This window comes from Poecile atricapillus, chromosome 23 (assembly GCF_030490865.1).
Source record: "Poecile atricapillus isolate bPoeAtr1 chromosome 23, bPoeAtr1.hap1, whole genome shotgun sequence".
Classification (NCBI taxonomy): domain Eukaryota; kingdom Metazoa; phylum Chordata; class Aves; order Passeriformes; family Paridae; genus Poecile; species Poecile atricapillus.
In genome coordinates, this window is record NC_081271.1 from 3,182,809 (window position 1) to 3,201,916 (window position 19,108).

At 60.5% G+C, this 19,108-nt stretch overlaps 1 protein-coding gene across 1 annotated transcript in view; it reads left to right on the forward strand.

The window, feature by feature from the left end:
* Positions 1–15,266: 15,266 nt before the first annotated feature.
* Positions 15,267–19,108, forward strand: part of ITPR3 (inositol 1,4,5-trisphosphate receptor type 3) — a 37,334-nt gene continuing 33,492 nt past the window's right edge. The window contains exon 1 of the mRNA XM_058855646.1: positions 15,267–15,713. Coding sequence (XP_058711629.1) covers positions 15,625–15,713 — 89 coding nt within the window. The 5' untranslated portion in view covers positions 15,267–15,624. The remainder of the gene's footprint in view (positions 15,714–19,108) is intronic.

The window sequence follows — 19,108 nt, forward strand, 5'->3', positions numbered from 1 at the left end:
GGAGAATCTCGGGTTGGAGGAACCAGGATGATGCAGCACTTTTAGATGAGGGGTTTTGAGCATAAAAACAACCATTCTGCACCCAAGCAGCTCCCGAGGCAAGGCTGGGCAGGGGGAAAGTCCTGGGGCACAGCAGAGCTGAGCTCCAGCAGCACCTCACAGGGAGCCTGGAGCAGCTTTGTCCCGAGTCACTGCAGCCACAGGGAGGCTGTGGGGAAATCCTGCCCTGCCCGGGGCTTCAGCTGGGGGAAAACACCCCTGGAATAGTGCCTGAGGGCCCAGGGGAGGAGCAGATCCTGGTGTGTGCCCTGGCAGTGTGACACAGTGGTGACAAGAGTGGCAGGAAGCCACTGCCGCTTTGCAGGAGGTTTTATCTCCTCCCTTTGGCCTTTGGGGCTGGAGGAGCTTCCCCGAGCCTTCCCCTTGCTCCCTCGTCCCGTGCTGGGGGGAATCTCAGGGCTTGGCCCCGGCAGAGGTGGGAATGGGGCAAGGGTTGAGCTGTTGGTTTTGGGGAGGCTTCACCTCTGTTCTCCCCCCACTCCCAGCTGTGCCTGTGTCCCCCTCTCAGAGTCCTGTCCCCTCTGTGCTGTCCTCAGCCCTGTCCCAGCCCCTGGCACTGCTCAGGGCTGAGGCTCAGGGCAGTTTGTGTCCGTTGTGTCTGTTTGAGCTGCTCACTGGCCACCCCAATGGCCACCCCGGTGGCCACCCTGGCTCCCAGGCAGCCCTCCCTGCTCCAGCTCTTCAGGGGGCTCTTGAGGGTCCCACGGTGGATACAGAAGCCCAGAGTGGAGGAGCTGGGGCCAGCTGAGGGGTGCAGCAGCCCAGGGAAGCCCCCAAAGGATGGCCAGGGGAAAAGCCACCTGGCCACTTGGGCTCCCTGCTGTCCTTCCCCTCTCCAGCTCCTCAGGGGGCTCTGGGGGCTGCTGGGGAGCCTGTGGGGGACACGGCAGCCCCGGGAGGAGGAGCTGGGGACAGCTGAGGACTGCAGCCACCCAGGGCAGTGCTGGGATGGTGCCAGCGGGGAGAGCACGGAGTCACTGCTGGGGAAGCTGGAGGAACTCAGCATCAGAGGCTGCCTGGTGCTCAGCACCAGTGACCAGGAGCTGCTGGGGGACAGCCACAGAGCCCAGCGGGCAGCCAGGAGGGGACGGCCCCACCGGGATATTCCAGAGGCAAAGCTCTGCAGATGTAAGAGCTGGGGTGGAGATGACACAGGGTCACAAGCCCAGCTGGCTGCAGTGTCCCCCTGCAGCGAGCGTGTCCTCCCCCAGCTCTGGAGGGACAGGCAGGAGCCTGCTGGGCTGCAGCTGATCCCAAAAGTTGGGGGTTGGCAGGAGGCTGCTTGGTTGAATGTTATAAAATCCAGTTTTCCCCTGACTTCCTTAAAAGTTTGACCTGAGCCCAGTGTCCCCAGTGAGGCCCCAGTTGGGACATCCTGTACCCACAGCTGGCAGCTCCACTCCCACCTCTGCCTGTGCCATTCCCACCTCCCCAAAGGTGCCTGGGGGGCTCCTGGGGGGCTCCTGGGGGCTGTGGAATCTTCCAGAACCCCCAGTTCTGGCCCTTAGCAGCCAGTGGCCTCTCCAGGCAGGGGATGGGACCATGCCCAGCTGTGCCATTGCTGTTGTGGCCTCATCCAGACCCCTCTGGCTGTGCTATTCCCACAGGAATGGGCTCCCAGCAGCTCCGGGTGCTGATGGAGAAGGAGTTGCCAGCCCTGAGCCAGTGCTCTCCGTGGACTCTGATGCTGAATGGGAGAAGCTGCAGCTCCTGGAAGGTGAGGGGAGGGCTCAGAGGGAAGGGAAGGGAAATCCCTCATCCCCCTTTAGGGGTGGTGGTTGTGGGGAGGAGTCCTGAGGAGTAACTGGACATGGAAAACACCCAGGGGGTGTGGGAGGCTGAGGCACCCTCCACATTCAGCGTCCAGCATGCCTGGAATGAGTCCCTCAGCTTTGGAATATCTGGAGCTGGCATGGGATCCTCTCTCAGAGGCTCCTGAGAGAAGTTCAATTCCCACACAAGGGAGGGGAGGTGACAGCTTGGGAGAGTCACTGTTGGTTTTCTTGGGGCTTGTTTTGATCAGCAGGTGAAGGTGCAAGGCCCCCAAAAGCAGAGACGTCCCTGGGGAAGAGGTTCTGGAATGCCAGCAGACAGCAAAGGGCTCCAGATGAGGTTGGTGAGAGGATGTGGAAAGTGGGGAATGCTGCTGAGGAGGCTCCCAGCACCCCCAGACCATGGGAAAAATGTAAGGATGCGGAACCACGAGCAAAACTGATCCTAGCTCTGCCCTGCCAGGGGCTGTGGCCTGCCAGGGATGTCCTGGAGGTTCTTCCATCCCTCCATGGCACTTCCCAGGTGAGGAGGGAATAACCTTGGGATGCTGCTGGTCAGCAGTGGACAACCCTTGGCTTTAGGGACTGCTTGGCCCAGTTTGCTTTCGGTGCCAGGGGACATGTGCTCTGTGCCACAGAGCATTCCAGGAGCTCTGGCTGATAAAATGGCCCAGTGGGGGCACAGGGAAAGGGATTTTTTCCCAGCTTAGCTGCTGGTATCAGTTACATCAGAACCAAGCTGTTGTACAGAGACACTTTGTCAGCACTGACATCATCTCTTCCCGATTTTTTTTCCACTGCTGCAGGCTCCTGCCCTGGCAAGTGTGATGGGAAGGGAGGAGGAGTCACTTCTGAGTGGGGCTGCTGCTGGCCCTGCAAACCCCTGGGATGTGCTGCTGGCCAGGAGGTGAGGCAGGAGAGAAATAAACTGCCAGGGGGCAGGGTTAGACAGGATTTTAGTAGAAATTCCTGCCTGTGAGGGTGGGGAGGCCCTGGCACAGGGTGCCCAGAGCAGCTGGGGCTGCCCCTGGATCCCTGGAAGTGTCCAATGTCAAGGTTGGAGCACCCTGGGACAGTGGGAGGTGTCCCTTCCAAGACAGGGGTGGCCCTGGGTGAGCTTTAAGGTCCATTCCAACCCAACCCATCCGAGCATTCTGCGGTTCTGGATCTCCTCGGAGCACCAGGTGGCACTCTCTGACTTCCCACCGAGCCGTGCTAAGCGGGGCTAACCCGCCTGGGAGCCGCTGGCTCCGGGCTGCGGGCACCGGGGGACAGCACCATGGGACAGCGAGACACCGGCTCTGCACGGGTCACAGAGGATTCCCAGGGCTTTTTTGTGTGGGTGAATTCACCTCCTGCACCCTCAGCAAATCCCAGAATGGTAAAAAACCCCACCCAGCAAACCCCTGTTGTTGGTCAGGTTTGTCCCAGAGTTTCCTCCCGGCTCCCTCTGGGGGTCCTGAGGGGGACAGGGCACCTTTCCTGTGGTCCCACCTGTGTTCCCACACCAGGGACCCCGGCCAAGTCACCCTGTGCTGCCTCTGGGCTCTGCAGGAGCACAGAAGAGGCTTTGGGCAAAGCAAAGTGTTTCTCACATGCAGCAGATTTATCAACTTGATTAAAAAACCCCGCCAGGTCCAGGCCTGGTTGCTGTACCAGCTCCTGGAGCGAGCTGGGCGTTAATCACGCTGTGTTTGGGAGTCCAGAGCAGCCAGCACAGCCAGCTCCTGTTTTCCAGGCGTTGGAAGAGCTGCCAGGCTGCTTAAGACAAAATTCCTGACAAATCCACCTTTGATAATCTGCTGTACAAACACGGGAAGGCAGAGGAGGCTGTGGGAGGGCTGAAAAATCCACTCAGGTAGGAAATCCAAGGCATCCTGTGCTGGGGGCGAGTCCTGAGGCTCAGCAGCCTGGAAAAGCCCCCAGATCCTTGGGATCCAGCAGGGTGAGTGCAGGGAGGAGGCTTGGGACAAGCCTGGAAGGTCCTGCAGGTCTGTGGTGATGTGGCTGAGTGGTCCCTCAGTGTCTGGGTGGGTTCCAGCTGGGAGGACAGGCTGGGAATTCCACTCCAATGTGCTTTTCCTCACCCTGCCTGTCTCTGATGGGTCTCTCTCCCCCCTCCATCTCCCTAGATGGAGCAGCAGAAGCTTTTGGCTGCTTTGGGAGAAGCTGGGCACAGCTGGGAGCAGGTGGAACCTCTGGAAAAGGCTGAGGTGAGTCTGGGAGGGAAAAGCACCACTGGAGCTGTAACCTGGGACATCTCTCAGAGCGCTGTGCTGTCACCATGGTGTGCCCTGGTCACAGCTGCATTTGTGCCTCTTCCACCAGCTCCTTTCTGCTTCTTCCACCAACTCACTGTGGCCCTACCTGAGCCAATGTGCTTCAAATTTGCAGTGTCAGGTCCATAAATCCCTTTCAGAAAAGCTGGAGCCTCCTGCAGACAAACCCAGCACATTTCAGGCGCGGTTTTTTAATGAAATGAGCCCAGTTTGGAGTCTCCTCTGTGAGAAGGTTGGAGCAGCACTCCCTGCCTCAGTTTCCCCTCTCCTGCGAGGGGTTGCACAGCAGATCCTCCCCTCCAAAGCACCTCATGGGTCAGTGCCGGACTGGTAAACACCTCTGAATTTCAGGCTGACGGGGGCTCTGGGGAGGAACAGCCCACTGGTTATGGAAACCCTGCATTCCCGTGGGGAATTGCCGAGCCTGGCTGCCCTCAGCCACCAGCACGCTCCTCCTGCATTCAGGGACAGCCCGGGAGAGAGGAAAAAGCGACTTCCTTCGCTCCGTGCGCAGGAAGAGCCCGCCTGGAGGTGGGGAGGGGGCTCTGTGCCGGGGGGCCCTCAGCTCCCGGCTTCTCCCTCCTGCAAGGACCAGACGCGTTCTCGTGTCCTCAATCGCTGCATCCAGGGCGGGGGAAGCTCCCCGATAACACCGGGAAGCGGAGCCCGGGGGTCTCCGGGGGTTTCGCCGAGTGATTCTCCCTCCGTGCCCCGCTCCGCGGCGCCTGGGCAGGGCAGGCTTTGGAAAGCAGCCGGAGCTCCGGGGGTTCTTCACGGCGTGAACCCTCCCTCCCTGAGCCTCACAGAGGCTCCTTTCAGCCCCGGGGATGTGTGCGGGGAACAGATCCCGATTCATAGATAAAAGCAGGGACGCGCCTGGCGCGGCTCCCGGAGCCGCAGCTCTGGGAATCGCTGGTGTCCAGCTTGTCCCAGGCAGGAAAAGGGGCCGGAGGCCGGCGGGGACCCAGCTGGGCATCCCCGGGGTGCCCGGGGTGCCCCGCGGCCGCTGCAGGTGCGAGCGGGGCTGGGGGCAGCCCCGGTGGGCAGCGGGGCTGGGGGCTCGGTGCCGCTCGCTCCTTCCCTCGCTCCCTCCCCAGATCCAGCCCCTGGGAGAGCCGGGGAGCGGCTCCCGATGTTCCAGCCCCTCCCGGAGCCGGGATCGCTGCTGCTGCTGCCCCGCTCCCCACCCCGGCACCGGCCGGCCCTCGGCTCCAGCTCCTGCCTCTTCTTTTCCCTCGGCTTAACGAAAATACCACGTTTCCCTTTTTGCTTTCCACTTTAGACCTTCGAGTCTCCCCCCGCCTCGACAGCTACGGCCTGGTCTTGGTTGGAATTTTTTATTATTTTATTTTTTTTCACATGAAGCGTTTAGTGTGACTAAAACGTTCTTGCTTCTCCCTCTTGATTATTCCCTTTTCCTTATTAAACAGCTCTGTGTTGAATTATTTTTCCTCCTTTCCCAACCCTTCCTCCCTCCAGCTTTTTTATTATTTATTCTCTGTGGCTTTTAAGGGCGTTATTCATTAATTTCATGGTAAGAAGAGGCCTCTGTCCCTCCCACACTGCAGAAGGATCACTGGGATCAGCCTGGCTGGGGGTGATCTCCACCCCATGGGGTTAAATCCTTACAGAGGTTTGTGAGAGGGGTCGGTTCCTGTCCCTGTGGGCTGGAGAAACTGTGGCTGCCTCATCCCTGGAAGTGTCCAAGGCCGGGCTGGACAGGGTTTGGAACTACCTGGGATAGTGGAAGATGTCCCTGCCCGTGGCAGAGGGCAGAACAAGAGGTTTTTGAGGATCCCTCCCAATCCAAACCTTTATGAGACGCCCCTTCACCTTCCCTGGGGCGCAGACGGAGCATGCTGTGCCCAAATGCTTACCCCAGCCATGCCCTGGCTGGGCAGTGCCGGGCTCTGGGTGACCTCAGAGCATTCCCAGCGCCGCGGTCACGGGCCAGAGGAGCTGCTGGCAGCGCGGCTCCTGCTAATCTGGGAATTGTATGCCAGGAAGCGCACACCCAGCCGACCTGCCGGGACAAAGCCTGCGCTCAACGCTCCAGCGCTCCCCGGGCTTCCCCCTGGAGCGCCCCAGAGCTGCTTTGGAGCCGTCCCAGGGCCTGCCCGGGGGTTGGGCACCTGCTCCAGGTGTGGGGACAGAGTTTGGTGACGCCGTGAGCTGCTGGGCGCTCTCCCAGCTGCCTTATGCTCCAGCCCATCCCTGGGGAGCATCACAGATCAGGGGTGCAGCACCCAGACTGCCCTGGGCAGCCTGAAACCAGGGCTGTGACAGAGATGCACACCCCAGTCACCCCCAGGATGTTCAACCTCAGCCCAACAATGGCAAATTCACAGAGCTATCGTTGTTTTCCTGCCGGTGTGGTTTAGCAGAGCTGTCCTGGCAACAGCCCCTTCCCGTGATGCCTTCCTGGGTACCAAAACTCTCCGTCCTTGACACATCCTTAGGAGCCTTGAGCTCCAAATAGACTCCAGCGCTGTTCAAAACCGCCCGAGATTTCCCGAAGCCGAGGGCTGCAGAAAATGTGGGGATTATTATTAGCGCTCAGCCTCTGCCAGGGCAAGTGTCAAACACCACAGAGGTGTCGGGAGGAAGGGTTTGACCCGGCTGAGTCACTGCAGGGCAGCTCCTTTGGGTGTTCTGGGCACCTCGAGGGGAAGCAGCCGGTGTCATCTGCTGAGATGAGCCTGGCAGGGGCGGCCGGGCCTTTCCACAGTGTCCCCGTGGGAAATGGAGATGCCTTGGCCGGGCTGTGCCCTCTGAGGTCACGCTTGTCACCCTGGCAGCTTCACGTGCCGGTGCCATGTCCTGCTGGCGGTGTTTTAAGGTGCTTGTTTACAAACAGCGCCGTGCTGCGAGAAAAGGGGAAGCTGCTCACGGACCGTGGTTGATGAAAAGCCTCGGCCAGCCTCACTGGCTTCCCCTGCGCCGATGGAAAACCGGGATCCGGCGCTGGAGAGCTCTCCCAGCTGCGGAGGTGGGCTGGTGGGGCGGCTGGATCCCATTTCCATCACCCTGCTCTTCACTGCAGCCTTGCCCTGAATCACACAGGCTCGTCCTGCTCCTGCTGCACCTCCAGCAGCTCCACACAGCCCCACTCGTGGCCTTCTCCATGCAGGATGCTGCACCAACATGGAGGGAAAGAAAGGCCTGGAATAATGTCCAGGCTGAGATTCACAGGGCCCATGAAGCTGCTGTAAAGTTGCATTACAAATGTGAGCCGCTCGGATATTCCAGTGATCCGAGCCAGCAGAGGAGAATATTTTAAATGAAATATTCATGGGGATCCTCAGCCTGTGAAAGCGCTAGAGCTCTGCTGCTTTCTGTGGACTCACACTAATTTATTTTTTATTATGACCCATTTGTAGGATGATGGGGCCGGGAGGCTCCAGGCGGTCGCCTCCAGCCTCAGATCCCGTTTTTTTTTCAGGTGCTCTAAAAGCACGGAACAGCTCCACAATCTGTGCCCCAAATTCCAAACCGCTAAGGATGTAGCCTGGTATTTCTGACACACCAAACCTGGGCTCTGACACAGGCAGCAGTTCCTCCCTGCCCTGGCAGCTCAGACAGGCCACGGGGTCCCCTCTGTGCCCTGGCTGAGGAAGGGACCCTCATCAAACCAACAAAGGGCAATCACAGCCCTGGAGCAGATGGGAGAAATATTTGCCAAACAAAGGCTCTATTTTCAAGGAAATCCTCTGACTTTCTGCCTCGAAGACAGAAATGATTCAAGCTCTGGCACAGACGGCCGAGGAGCCGTGGGTAGGAAATTCTCCTGTCATGGGCTGAGCGCTTCTGCCACGGCTGCAGTGGGAGCTGGGGCTGCTTTTCCAGACAGATATCATTCCTACTTTACATTTGGGAATGACTTTAATCCCTTTGTAGACTCCAGATGCACCTATTTCATCCCTGGGAGTGTTCCAGGGGAGGTTGGAGCACACTGGAGCGATGGAAGGTGTCCTGGCCCATGGCAGAGGATGGAACTGAGGGATCTTTGAGGTCTGTCCAACCTGTCCTGGAATATTTCCAGGGATGGGCCATCCCCAGCTGCTGCATCCACACATCCAGCCCCGCTCAGCACAGCAAACAGCTTTGGGATCCACTGATGGGATATGAAATACGCTGTAATGTCACCTATCATCCTAAAAGCCCCACAAAATAAAGCCTTTGTGCCATTCCCATTTTTCTTTCCTGGGTGTAAATTTTGCCCAGCTCTGGCTCTTCCCCCTCCGCCGTGCCTGTCCTGGTTTATGGCATCACCACAAGCTCACGATTGATTTACATGCAAAGTCTATAAAGAGTCGCTCCCACCCCGCGCTGTCCCTCGGTCCCTTGTCCCGGCTGCAGTGACTAATGCGAACATGACTAACTCTTCCCTCTCCAGCAAACAGGGAGCCGGGGCTTTGTTCAGCGCCTTGCTCCGCGCTGCTGGAAGCTGCTGGAGAACCGCCCTGGCACAGCGTGACTCATCCCGAGCCGGTGATGTCCGGGATGATGGCCCGGCCTTCCCCGGGAGCCGGGCTGGAGCGGGGCACAGCCGGGCCAGCACTCCCTGTGCTGCCCCTGCCTCAAAACCAGGCTGGCCATTGCCCATCCTCCCGGGGCTGCAAGGGTTGGTTCCTCCCTAGCGGGGTTTGGACACGCTGGGAGGGTTTATCCATCGCTGCTGGGGTTTGCACCCAGCCTGGCCTCACCCTACAGCACCATGGGATGTACTTGGGAGTCAGGATTCCTCTCACCTGGACATGGGGGTGAGGATTTCCCTCAGCTGGGTTTGGGGGTGAGGATTTCCCTCAGCTGGATTTGGGGGTGAGGATTCCTCTCATCTGGACATGGGGGTGGGGATTTCCCTCGGCTGGGTTTGGGGGTGAGGATCCCTCTCACCTGGACATGGGGGTGAGGATTTCCCTCGGCTGGGTTTGGGGGTGAGGATTCCTCTCACCTGGACATGGGGGTGAGGATTTCCCTCAGCTGGGTTTGGGGGTGAGGATTCCTCTCACCTGGATTTGGGAGCAAGGATTTCCTTCACCTGAGTTTGGGAGTGAGGATTTTCCTCACCTGGGAGGGACAGCCACCCCCTGAGGGTGGAAACGCGTTTGATGAGGCTTTGTTACCCCACACCCAGTCCCCACTTTGAGGTGATGGAATATGTACACAGAAGGAATAATATGGAAGGAATTCTTGCCTCTGAGGGTGGGCAGGCCCTGGCACAGAGTGCCCAGATCAGCTGTGGCTGCCCCTGGATCCCTGGAAGTGCCCACGGCCAGCTTGGACAGGGCTTGGAGCACCCTGGGAGAGCGGAAAGTATCCCTGTCATGGCAGGGGGTGGAATGGGATGGGATTTAAGATCCACCCAACCCATCCATGATCCCACACCAGCAGGATGTGCGGCGTGCCTGGGGCACTCCTGGCTGTGCTGGGATGGAGCTCCAGCAGGGCACAGGGTCCCTTCCAGCTTTGCCCTGAGTATCCCTGGTGACATCCAAGCAGGAGCAGCCACGCTCCAGCCTGGCACCCCCTTTCGTGGCATTGTGACCCAGAGGAGCCCAGGCAGGGTGTGTGCACCCCGTGCCAAGGGGAGCAGCCTCTGCCTGTCCCCCCAGCCCTTGGGGACATGCCCGGTGTGACAGAGGTGGTGGCCTGGCCCAGCCAGGGAGGCAGCAGGCCCTGGGCCACTTGGTTCCCAGCCTGTCACTCAGCAGGAAGGAAGGCGTGTGGTTTGCTCAGAGAGGGCTGTAATTAGGCTGATTGGCACTAACTTGCCTCAAAACGCCAGGGAGGAGGGGAGAAACCACAGCTCAGCCATTTTATGTGGGATTTTACTGGGAGAAATGGAGCCAGGGCAGGGCTGGCTCCGTCCCTTCTCTCTGTGACGTTCCCGTGAGCCCTTTCAGAGCAGACCACCCCCAAGATGAGCTTTACTGTTGTACCCCCTGCTTCAAATGTGCCTGGCACAGCATCCCCAAAGCCCAGCTCAGGCTGGGATGGAGCCTGGTGCTGGCAGGGCACCGTGGGCTGCATGCCCGGGCTGGAGTCGGAGCACATTTCCTGCCAGGCTCTGATAAGATGTGCCTTCATTCACGGCTGTGTGCTGACCACAGGCCACATGAGAGGGCCGGCGTGGCCGCTTGGGAGCAGAGGAAACGCGGCTTGGGCCAGCAATCCATCTGCAAGGAGCTGCTGGAGGAGAGGCAGTGCCTGGCTGCTGGAGCAGGGGCTGTGCTGGAGCCCTTTGGGGTTCTTTAGGGGCTGGGCACGCTGTGGGGTCTGATTCCAGCGCTGCTCAGGGCCACTGGAGCTGCTTGGAAAATCTGCCTGTTTGTCATAGAATCCCAGACAGCTTTGGGTTGGGAGGTCATCCTATTCCTCCTCCTGCTGTGGAACACCTTCCACTCCTCCAGGCTGCTCTGGGTCCTGCCCTGATGTGCAAGAGAAGGCCTTGGGTGAATAAAGGAGATTTTCCTGGCATAGAAATTGTGTGGGGTTGAGGCAGTGAGGCTGTCAGTGCTGCTCCCACACAGGCACAACTGAAACAGGCAAAAAGCAGCCGATCTGGCACAGAGCCGTGGAGCATTTTGAAGGTGGCCTCAGGTGACACCTGAGGTCCAGGCCGGAGCCAGGAGGGCCGGGCAGTGCAAAACTGCTTGGGAAGGGATGGGAAATGAAGAACAGAGCTCTTCCCTCACCCATCCTGGCCAGGGCTGAGGGTACAGCTGGCAGCCCCAGCCCCTGCTCCACCCCCCAATTAACCCGTGTTTGCTTATTAGGGGAGTTACAAGCCTGTGCAAACACTTCCATTTGCTTTCGATAATGCCGAGGGAGAAAAACCCCTGCCCGTGAGGTGTGGCCGAGCCCTGCAGGCTCCTCCCAGGGGTCTGGGGCGAGTGGAGGCTCCCGAGAGCCACCAGCCTCGGCCCGAGCATCCCTCTCTGCCACAGCCAAGTCCCGTGTCACCCGCTGGCTGTCCCCAACCCCGCTGCTCCCACACGACGCGGTGCTTGTCCCAAACTTGGCCCGGTGTCGCTAACAGCAACTGCTAATTGTTCTCGCGCTCTGTACTATATTTAATTCCCCACTATTATTTTTTCCCCTTTTAATCATAAAAAGCCTAAATTTCCCTCGGGGAAGGTTATTGGCCCGAGTGTGGAAATATACCTGTGCCTTGCATGGCGCTGGGCCACCGGGGCTTTGGCTGTATTTTTAAATCCAAGTACAAAGTGTCTTCCACGCCAGCATCGTTTAACCCTTCCCAGGAGGGAGAGTGGGAGGAAAGGAATTTGTGTGTGTGTGGGGAGGGGGGTTCTTCCCTTTTCTCAGCTCCTGCTTGGAGCAGGATGGGTTTGGATGCATGGACAGCAAGGTTGGCAAGGAGAAGTGTGGGGTTTGAGGAATTTACCCTTTATTCCTTTGGTTTTCCCTCTCCCAGACCCACCAGGGCACCGTGAGGTTGCCCCGAGCTTCGCCTCCTTGCCAGGCCTCCTCCTGCCCCCGCTGGGGGTGCGTGGGTGCTCCGAGGTAACCCGGAGCCTCAACACCTTTGAGGATGTGGGCCAAAGTCATCCAGTCTGAGAGCTATTTCAGGGGAGCGCGGTGCTCCCGCGGGAGCCCTGGCACAGCCGCCGCCGGAGCCGGCCGGGGCACAGATGGGACAGGCAGGAGGGAGCTGCTCTCGTCTCCTCCTCGTTAATGAAGTCACCCGAGGGGGCTCAGCCCTTCCCCCACAGACCTTGGGGTGCCTTTCAAGCAGCTGCTGCAGGGGGAGGTTTGGGTTTGCAACTCAGAGCAGATTTGGGGTCTCACCCTCATTCCTGCGGATCTTCTGCGCAGAAGGAGCAATTTTGTTCGGTGGTAGCTGTTCTGGGCTCTGAAATCCTCACTCAGAAGGAGAAATGGGATTGAAACAACCCTTTTGTTTTTGGCCTGGGGTCAGTCCTGGTTTCATCCACCCCAGCCCCGACGCTGTTTCTCCCCGGGGTGGGAGGATGAGGCAGCAGTGTGAAAGGCTCCGCACAGGCTCTGTGCGGGGTCTGGGGGCAGCAGCGGGGTCAGGGAGCACCCAGAGCCAGCAGGATGAGGGGACAAATTCTCCTCCTGGCCCAGGAACCCCCCTTCTCTGCCTGACCCTCAGCAGAGCCCTCTTGCTCCCTGCTCTGCCCAGCACAAGGGACCGAGTGTCTCCCTCCCTCCTCCTCAAACAAAGGCAACCACAGTTGTTTTTCTCCTTCTTCCTCTTCCAAGTGGTTTCACCCTTGAGTTGCCGGCCTTGATTTGGGATTCCTGAAGGGACCAGAGGCCACAGGGGTCCCTGGCAGGGTGCTGGAAGCTGTTTGGGCAGCAGCACCCACCTGCCCTCCCCAGCCACCACACCTGCTCCACCCCCTCCATCTGCACGGGTTTGCTCCCAAGGCATCTGGACAAACCTGAGCTCCAAGTGGGTTCCCGTGGAGCTTTGGGGGCGAGGATAGAACCCCGAGTGATCTGTTCTGGGAATCCAGCCCCATCCCAGTGCAGGGAATGCTCCCTGCCAGGCTCCCCGTGGGAAGGGGGGCAGGTAAGGGGAGCTTTGCCAAGGGAGCATCCCGCGGGCAGGGCGGGGGCCTGGGGCAGGGAGGGGACCCTGCAGCTCCTTCAAAGGAGCAATTTCAGCATGAGAAAGGAATGTGGCTCCCGGCCCTGCCAGGGATGGGATGGAGGCTGTGCCTCAGGAATAGAGATGATTTCTGTTGGCCTGACTCACTGGCAGCCTCCTCGCAGCCGCTTCCTCTCCGGGAGGCAGAAACTCCCAGTTTTTATTTATCACACGGCTTAAAGTAGGGGGTAAGGAAGGAAATGTTCTTATTTTTAACTCCTCTGTCTCCCCAGGGCCTGGGCCAGCACTGGCACGGCGAGGTGGCCACCAGGAGCATCCCCGTGGCCAGGGCTCCCCCTCACCTGAGCACTGCAGGCTGTTGGCAGCTCCCCAGGGGCTCTGAGCCCGGAGTGTCCCTGCAGGTGGGAGCATCTGAGGGACCCTGTGCAGAGTGGGGACATGCAGGGTGACACAGCCACACTCAGCTGAGAGCCACTGAGCCCCAGGGAAAATTCATTTTTCTCTTTGAAGCCACCTGCCCATGCTGCTGCTCATGTGGGGACAAACCTCGGTGACCTGCTGGGGGTCCCTGTTTATATCCCCACAAGAACAGAGCTGTCACCAATCCCAGGGTGCTGGGGTCCCTGTTTGTGTCCCACACAGGGACAGAGCTGTCACCAATCCCACAGTTCTGGGGGTCCCTGTTTGTGTCCCCACAAGGACAGAGCTGTCCTGTCCTGGGCTGGAGGACGGAGAGGGTTTCAAACATCCCAATCCCATCCAGGATGGATTTAGGGATATTGTGCCACCGTTCCCAGGGTTCAGAGTGACACCCCTGTGATATTTTGGGTTCTCCACCCTCAGCTGAGCTGGGATATTCAGCCCTGGGCATGGGCTGGGCACTGTCACCACCCCGGTGGTGCCATGGGTAGGATGGAGACTTCCAGAAGCTCTGTCCTGCTGTTCCCAGTCCTCCTGAGTGGCAGAAAGCAGGCCAGGTGCCTGTTTGTTTAGTGCCAGGGGTTTTTTTTTGCACTTCCAGAGGGTTTTCCTTGCCCAGCCATGCCCAGTGAGGCCAGTGGCACTGGCGTGGCACAGCCATGGTGCCCCTGAGCTGAGGCACCGCTCATGTCTGTGCTCAGAGCAGCTGATCTGGGCATGAAGTTTTGGTTTTTTGGGTCCTTGGGGCTTTCCTTGAGCTCCTGTTGTGAAACCTTCATTTGCTTCTAAAAGCAGCGAGGTTATTTTTTTTATTCTCATGATCTTCTCTTTTCCCCCTCTGTTGCCCTGAGATAAAGGCTTCTAAATTTGTCCTGTGCTGAAAACGAAGCTAATCCTGATGGACCTGGATTCGCATCTCCCCCCCAGAGGAATTGCGCTAATTTTTTTTTCCCCTTTGTTCTGCCAGGGGACCTGTCCGTTTCCTAGTGGAAAGAAAAAAAAATTAAAAATCACTATTTAGGGCAAGGTTTATATTCCCAAAACCTGTGTTTGTTTGCGAGAAAAGAGGACAGGAGGGAAATAAATGAGAAAAGCATCATGCTGCTTTTTCTTTTTTTTTTTTCCCCTTCCGATATTGTTTTTACAGCAGGCAAGTTTTAATTAAAGTGAAGAACTGGGTCGCTTGTGCTGTCCAGAAGATGCTCTGAGGACGTGGTCCTTTCCCACCAGTGTTAATTTGGGAGCCCAGAGCAGCTGGGCCAGCCTGGAGGTGTTGGGAAATCTCCTTAAAGGAGTGCAGGGACAGGGTGGGCTCTGGAGAAGGGGGTGAGGGTCTCTCCTTCCTGCCTGGCTGTGGCATTTTGGGTGCTGGGTGAGCCCTGTGCCGCTCTCGGGGTGTCACCGAGGCGGAGGATGTGAGGTTTGGCACCTCTGCGGGGACAGGAGGGGACGGCGCAGGTGAGAGGCAAAGCAGGTGCGAGCTGGCCCTGCTGGGAGCGGCGAGCTGGCAGAAGCCACCTGGGCTTCGGGGAGCCGCAGGCGCTCGCCTGGGGCAGAAAAATCCACCGAGAGCTGCCCTGGCCTCACCTGGGGCTCTCCCTGCTGCGGGATCCTGGAACGCGCCGGCCGAAGGGACAGGGACGGGGACAGGGACGGGGACAGGGATGGGGACAGGGATGGGGACAGGGACGGGGAGCTGCGGCTCTCGGGGTGTCACCTGAGGAGGGGTCTGCAGCCAAAGGGGCGGCACGGGAGGGACCGTGCGGGACTGGGAAGGAGCTTTTGCCGATGGCTGCGGGCGGTGGGCGGGGGGCTCCCCGCTGCCCCCCGAGCGCCCGGGGCCGTTCCAAGGGGGCAGGACCCCCGGGATGGGGAATCTGTGCTGAGCGGCCCGAGGGGCGGCTGGGGGGGCTCCGTGCCGGGGGTCGGGGGTCGCGGAGCCGAGTCGGGGGAGCGGAGCCTGGGCTGCCCGCGGGCACCGGGGAGCGCAGCCCCCGCACCCCCGGCCCCCCCGACGGGAGGCGGGTGCGGGGGTGGGGCCTCTCGTCGCCCCCCCCGTCCCGGGCGGCCCCGGCTCCCCTCCCCGCACGCTGCTGCCGGCGGGACTTCCTGATCCCGCTGCATTGGCCGCAGGTAGCGCAGCCGTGCGCGACGGGGCACGGACAGACGGACAGAGCCCATGCGGACCCTTAGCTGAGCTTCATCCCCCGCCCCCTCTTCTTCCTCCTCCTTCTCCTCGTCTTCCTCCTCCCTCCCTGCCCGGCTCCCTTCCTGCCCGGCACATGTAAAACTTGTGCGTGGGACTCCGCTCCCGTCCCGCTGCCGGTGCTGCTGGCGGCAGGAGCCGGGCTGGGATCGTCCTCCCGCGGAGCAGAGACCCCTCCGCCCACCCCCCGGAGCAGGGATCCCCCGGCTCCGCTCGCCCATGCTGGATTTCGGCCCGGGAAGGTGACTGCAGGAGGAAGCGGCGCCGCGCCGGGTCAGGGTAACCATGAATGAGATGTCGAGTTTCCTGCACATCGGGGACATCGTCTCCCTGTACGCCGAGGGATCCGTCAATGGCTTCATCAGCACCTTGGGGTGAGCGAGGGGCTCCTGGGGTAGCCCGACGGTGATTCCGGGACGGGACGGGGGTGCTGAGCCGGAGCGCGGTGGCAAAAGGAGCCGGGAAGCTCCGGGTGCTGCAGCGGGGACAGGGAGAGACGCCGGGCAGGGGGACACGGTGTCCCCGGGCTCGTCCCCGGCTCCAGCTGCTGTCACGAGCAGGATGCGGCCCTGGAGGGACCCTCAGCCCTCCTTCCCCTGGCCAGAAGCTGCTTCCCCCCTCTTAGGGGCTGGGGGGTTTAAGCAGCGTGAGGGGTCGGTGGGATGAGGACGGGGACATGTGAGGGTGACAGCTCGGGCAGCCGGGGCCTCTCCTGGGCACGGGGTCGTTCTGTGCTCCCAGCCCTGTCCAGTGCGACTGGGGGCAGCCAGGGGCACGGGCAGTGGTGGCGGCCACTGTCCCCCTCAGTGTCCCACACAGCCGGTGGTCAGCGGGCACCGCTGCAGGGTCACCAAGCCGGGCTGCCCGTGGCTACCAAGCGCTGCCAGGGGGACGGGGCAGTGCCAGCTCCGGGCTGAGGATGTGGCAGGACGGGCCGGGGATCTCTGCCCTGCCTGGGGACAGGAGTGGAGACCCTGGGGACCTGTCCCGTGTCACTCCTGTGTCCGTGCGAGGCAGCGGCGAGGCTGGAGCAGCCCCTGTGCATCCACCGGCCTGCTCCCAGCGGGAATGTTCTCCCGGCGGTGCGAGGACAGGGTGGGTGACAGGGAGGGCTCCGACAGGACCGCCCTGGGGCACGGGTGGGTTTTCCCTTACCCTGACTCAGGACCCCAAAGCTTTCCCGCAGCCCCGGGCTGGGGGGGACGTGGGGCCAAGCCAGCGCTCCTGCCCCACGCTGCTGCGTGTAGGAGAGGCTGAGCTCAGGCAGGAATGCTGACTTGGATGGGATTCCTGGGGCAGGAGCTGCCCGGCTCTATAATCTGTGCTGAATGCACTTGCTCCCACATGCCTGTGCCGAAGCGGAGCCGCACATACCTGCGCCCACACGCGTTCCCTCGCCCACCGCCGGGCACACTCGGCCTCTGGGCTGCTGCCCACCGGGGCTCTCTCCACCTGCCTGCCCAGAAATGGGGTGCAGCAGTGCCCAGAATCCCCGTGAGTGCAGCCACTGTCGGGCAGCAGGTCCTGCTGCCTGTGCCAGCCCTTCCTGCATCCCCACGGGTGCTTTTGGAGAGGTCTCCTTGGAGCTGTCCCCAGGCAGGGGATGCTGAGCACTCCTCCAGCCTCCTGGAAATGGGGTCTGCAGGAGGCTCTGCAGGGACCCAGCACTGGTGGCTGTCCCCAGAACACGTCCCAGTGGCTCAGTTAGAAATGTGTGGGTTTTCAGAGCTCCGATCCCTTTGCAGCTCTGGCCCTCACACTCCCTTTTTTGACAGGTGTTTTTCCAGACTTCCTCAGAAGCACCTGAGTGCAGGGCTTTGGGAACCTCTTCTCCCTGGCCCCAGCACATCCTCTGTTGGGCAGCCCCACTTTCCCAGGCTTCTGCTTCCTGCAGGTTCTTTCCCCCCTCCCTCCTAAAATTGTTTTCCCTGGTGCCCTGAGACCTGGGAGACCCAACCGCACCTTAAATCACTCCTGTGATAAGGGACCAGGTGACTCACCGAGAGTGCTCCTCCTGCCACAGGGACCTTACTTAGCTCATTTGCAAGGCAAACAGCTCTGCCAGCCCACGCGGGCGCCCTGCGGAAGCGTTCCTGACATCCTTCCTTGTGGAAGGGCTGGCTGTGGGATCGCCTGGGGTCTGCAGTGGGATCCTCCCTTCATGGGGTGACACGGAGCGTGCCCCCGTGCTGCTCACCAGTGTCGCATCACGGGTGACATCCCTGGGGGGAGCCCTGCAGCCCCCACCTGAGGCTCCTCCACTCCCCGAATCTCTCTGTCGGGACCCCCGGACACGAACCCTCCCTTTCACCCCCTCTGTGCAGCGGGCGTTTGCTCGTGAGCAGGAAAAACATCCCGGGACGGGCGTGGAGCTCAGGCTTGGTGGGAATGCCGAGCCAAGATACCCAAACCAGCAGAAATGTTTGAGCCAGCCCAAAGCAGCGCCCTGGGAAGGGAGAGCTCGGCTCAGGGCTGGTCACAGCAGCATGGGAGTGACCCCTGGGGGGCTGGGGCTCGGCATGGGCAGACTGGAGTGGCCAGAAATGGTTTTGGGCACATGGGAAGCTGCCCAGGAGGATTTTGTGCTGCCCCATCCCTGCCAGGCTCCTAGAACCCTTCAGAGGCTCAGAACGGGCACTCGCAGAGGGGGAGGGTCGGTGACAAACCCAGCTGGGTGCCGGGCGGCTGTTTCAGGTGAAATAACACCTGTACCTGTGGTTGCAGGTGGATTTCGGGGTGGAGCAGCTCGGGGAGATGCAGTTGGTTAAAGGGTAACTGCAGCTCCGCAGGGTCAGGATGAACCCGTCCCTGCCGGCGGGGGGGGGGAGGAGGAGGAGTCCGAGCCCTCCTGGCACCGGCACAGCACCAAAAAGCTGCATTTTTGTGGCTGCCCCGCTCACTTTCCCCTCTCCTCCCTGGGGCAGCGCCCACCCTGCGGCTGCCAGAGGGGCTGAGTTGGCTCCACGGTCATCAGCGAGCTCCCATCACCCTCCTCCTCCTCCTCTTCCTCACCTCAGGGGTCGCTGGGCTTTGTATGGGGGTTCTCTTGGCTCTGTTGGGGTTTCCCTTCTCCCAGAGCTCCCCTTGGCATCGTCTGCGCCACATCTGGGGAAGGTTTTTGCCCAGCCCAGCGGGCTCCAGCCGGGGGAGGGGTCGGGAGGGTCCGACTGCCCCGGATTTTGCAGCGCTGGACGAGCTCCTTCCCCCCTGACCTCGGGGAAGGCTCTGCCTCGTACGAGGCCAAACGCGCTGGACCCGAGCCAGGGAATCACTTTGTGCTCGGGATTTGGAAGCACCGGGAAGCCCCGCTGGAAGCGCGGCGAGGACTCCAGGGCTAAGAACCGGCCAGATGCTCGCCCGCGCCTTGAGGGGGCTCATCAGTGCTGGATCCCTCCTCTCCTGCTCCCGAGGGGGAATTTGGAATGGCAAAATGACATTCCATGGGTGCATCCTGCCTCCTGCCTCGCTCAGGATCCTCCTCCCTGTGCTTGGACACCGTTTTCCCATTAAAAGGTGCCCCGCTGCTCTTTAGGGAGCTTCCCTGGCCCATCCCACGGCGGGAATGCCGGTTATTAGCGGGAGCGTGTCCCGGCCCCAGCAGCCTCCCAGGTGACTCATGTCCACTCTGTCAGAATCCCTTTTTTTTTTTCATTTTCAGCAATTTTTTAACTGAGGAATGCTCGCCCAGAGTATCAGTTTAATACAAAGAACACTTGGCGTTCCTGCCGAGCGCGTAATCCTGGGATTAAAGATGCTGAAAGTGCCTTGA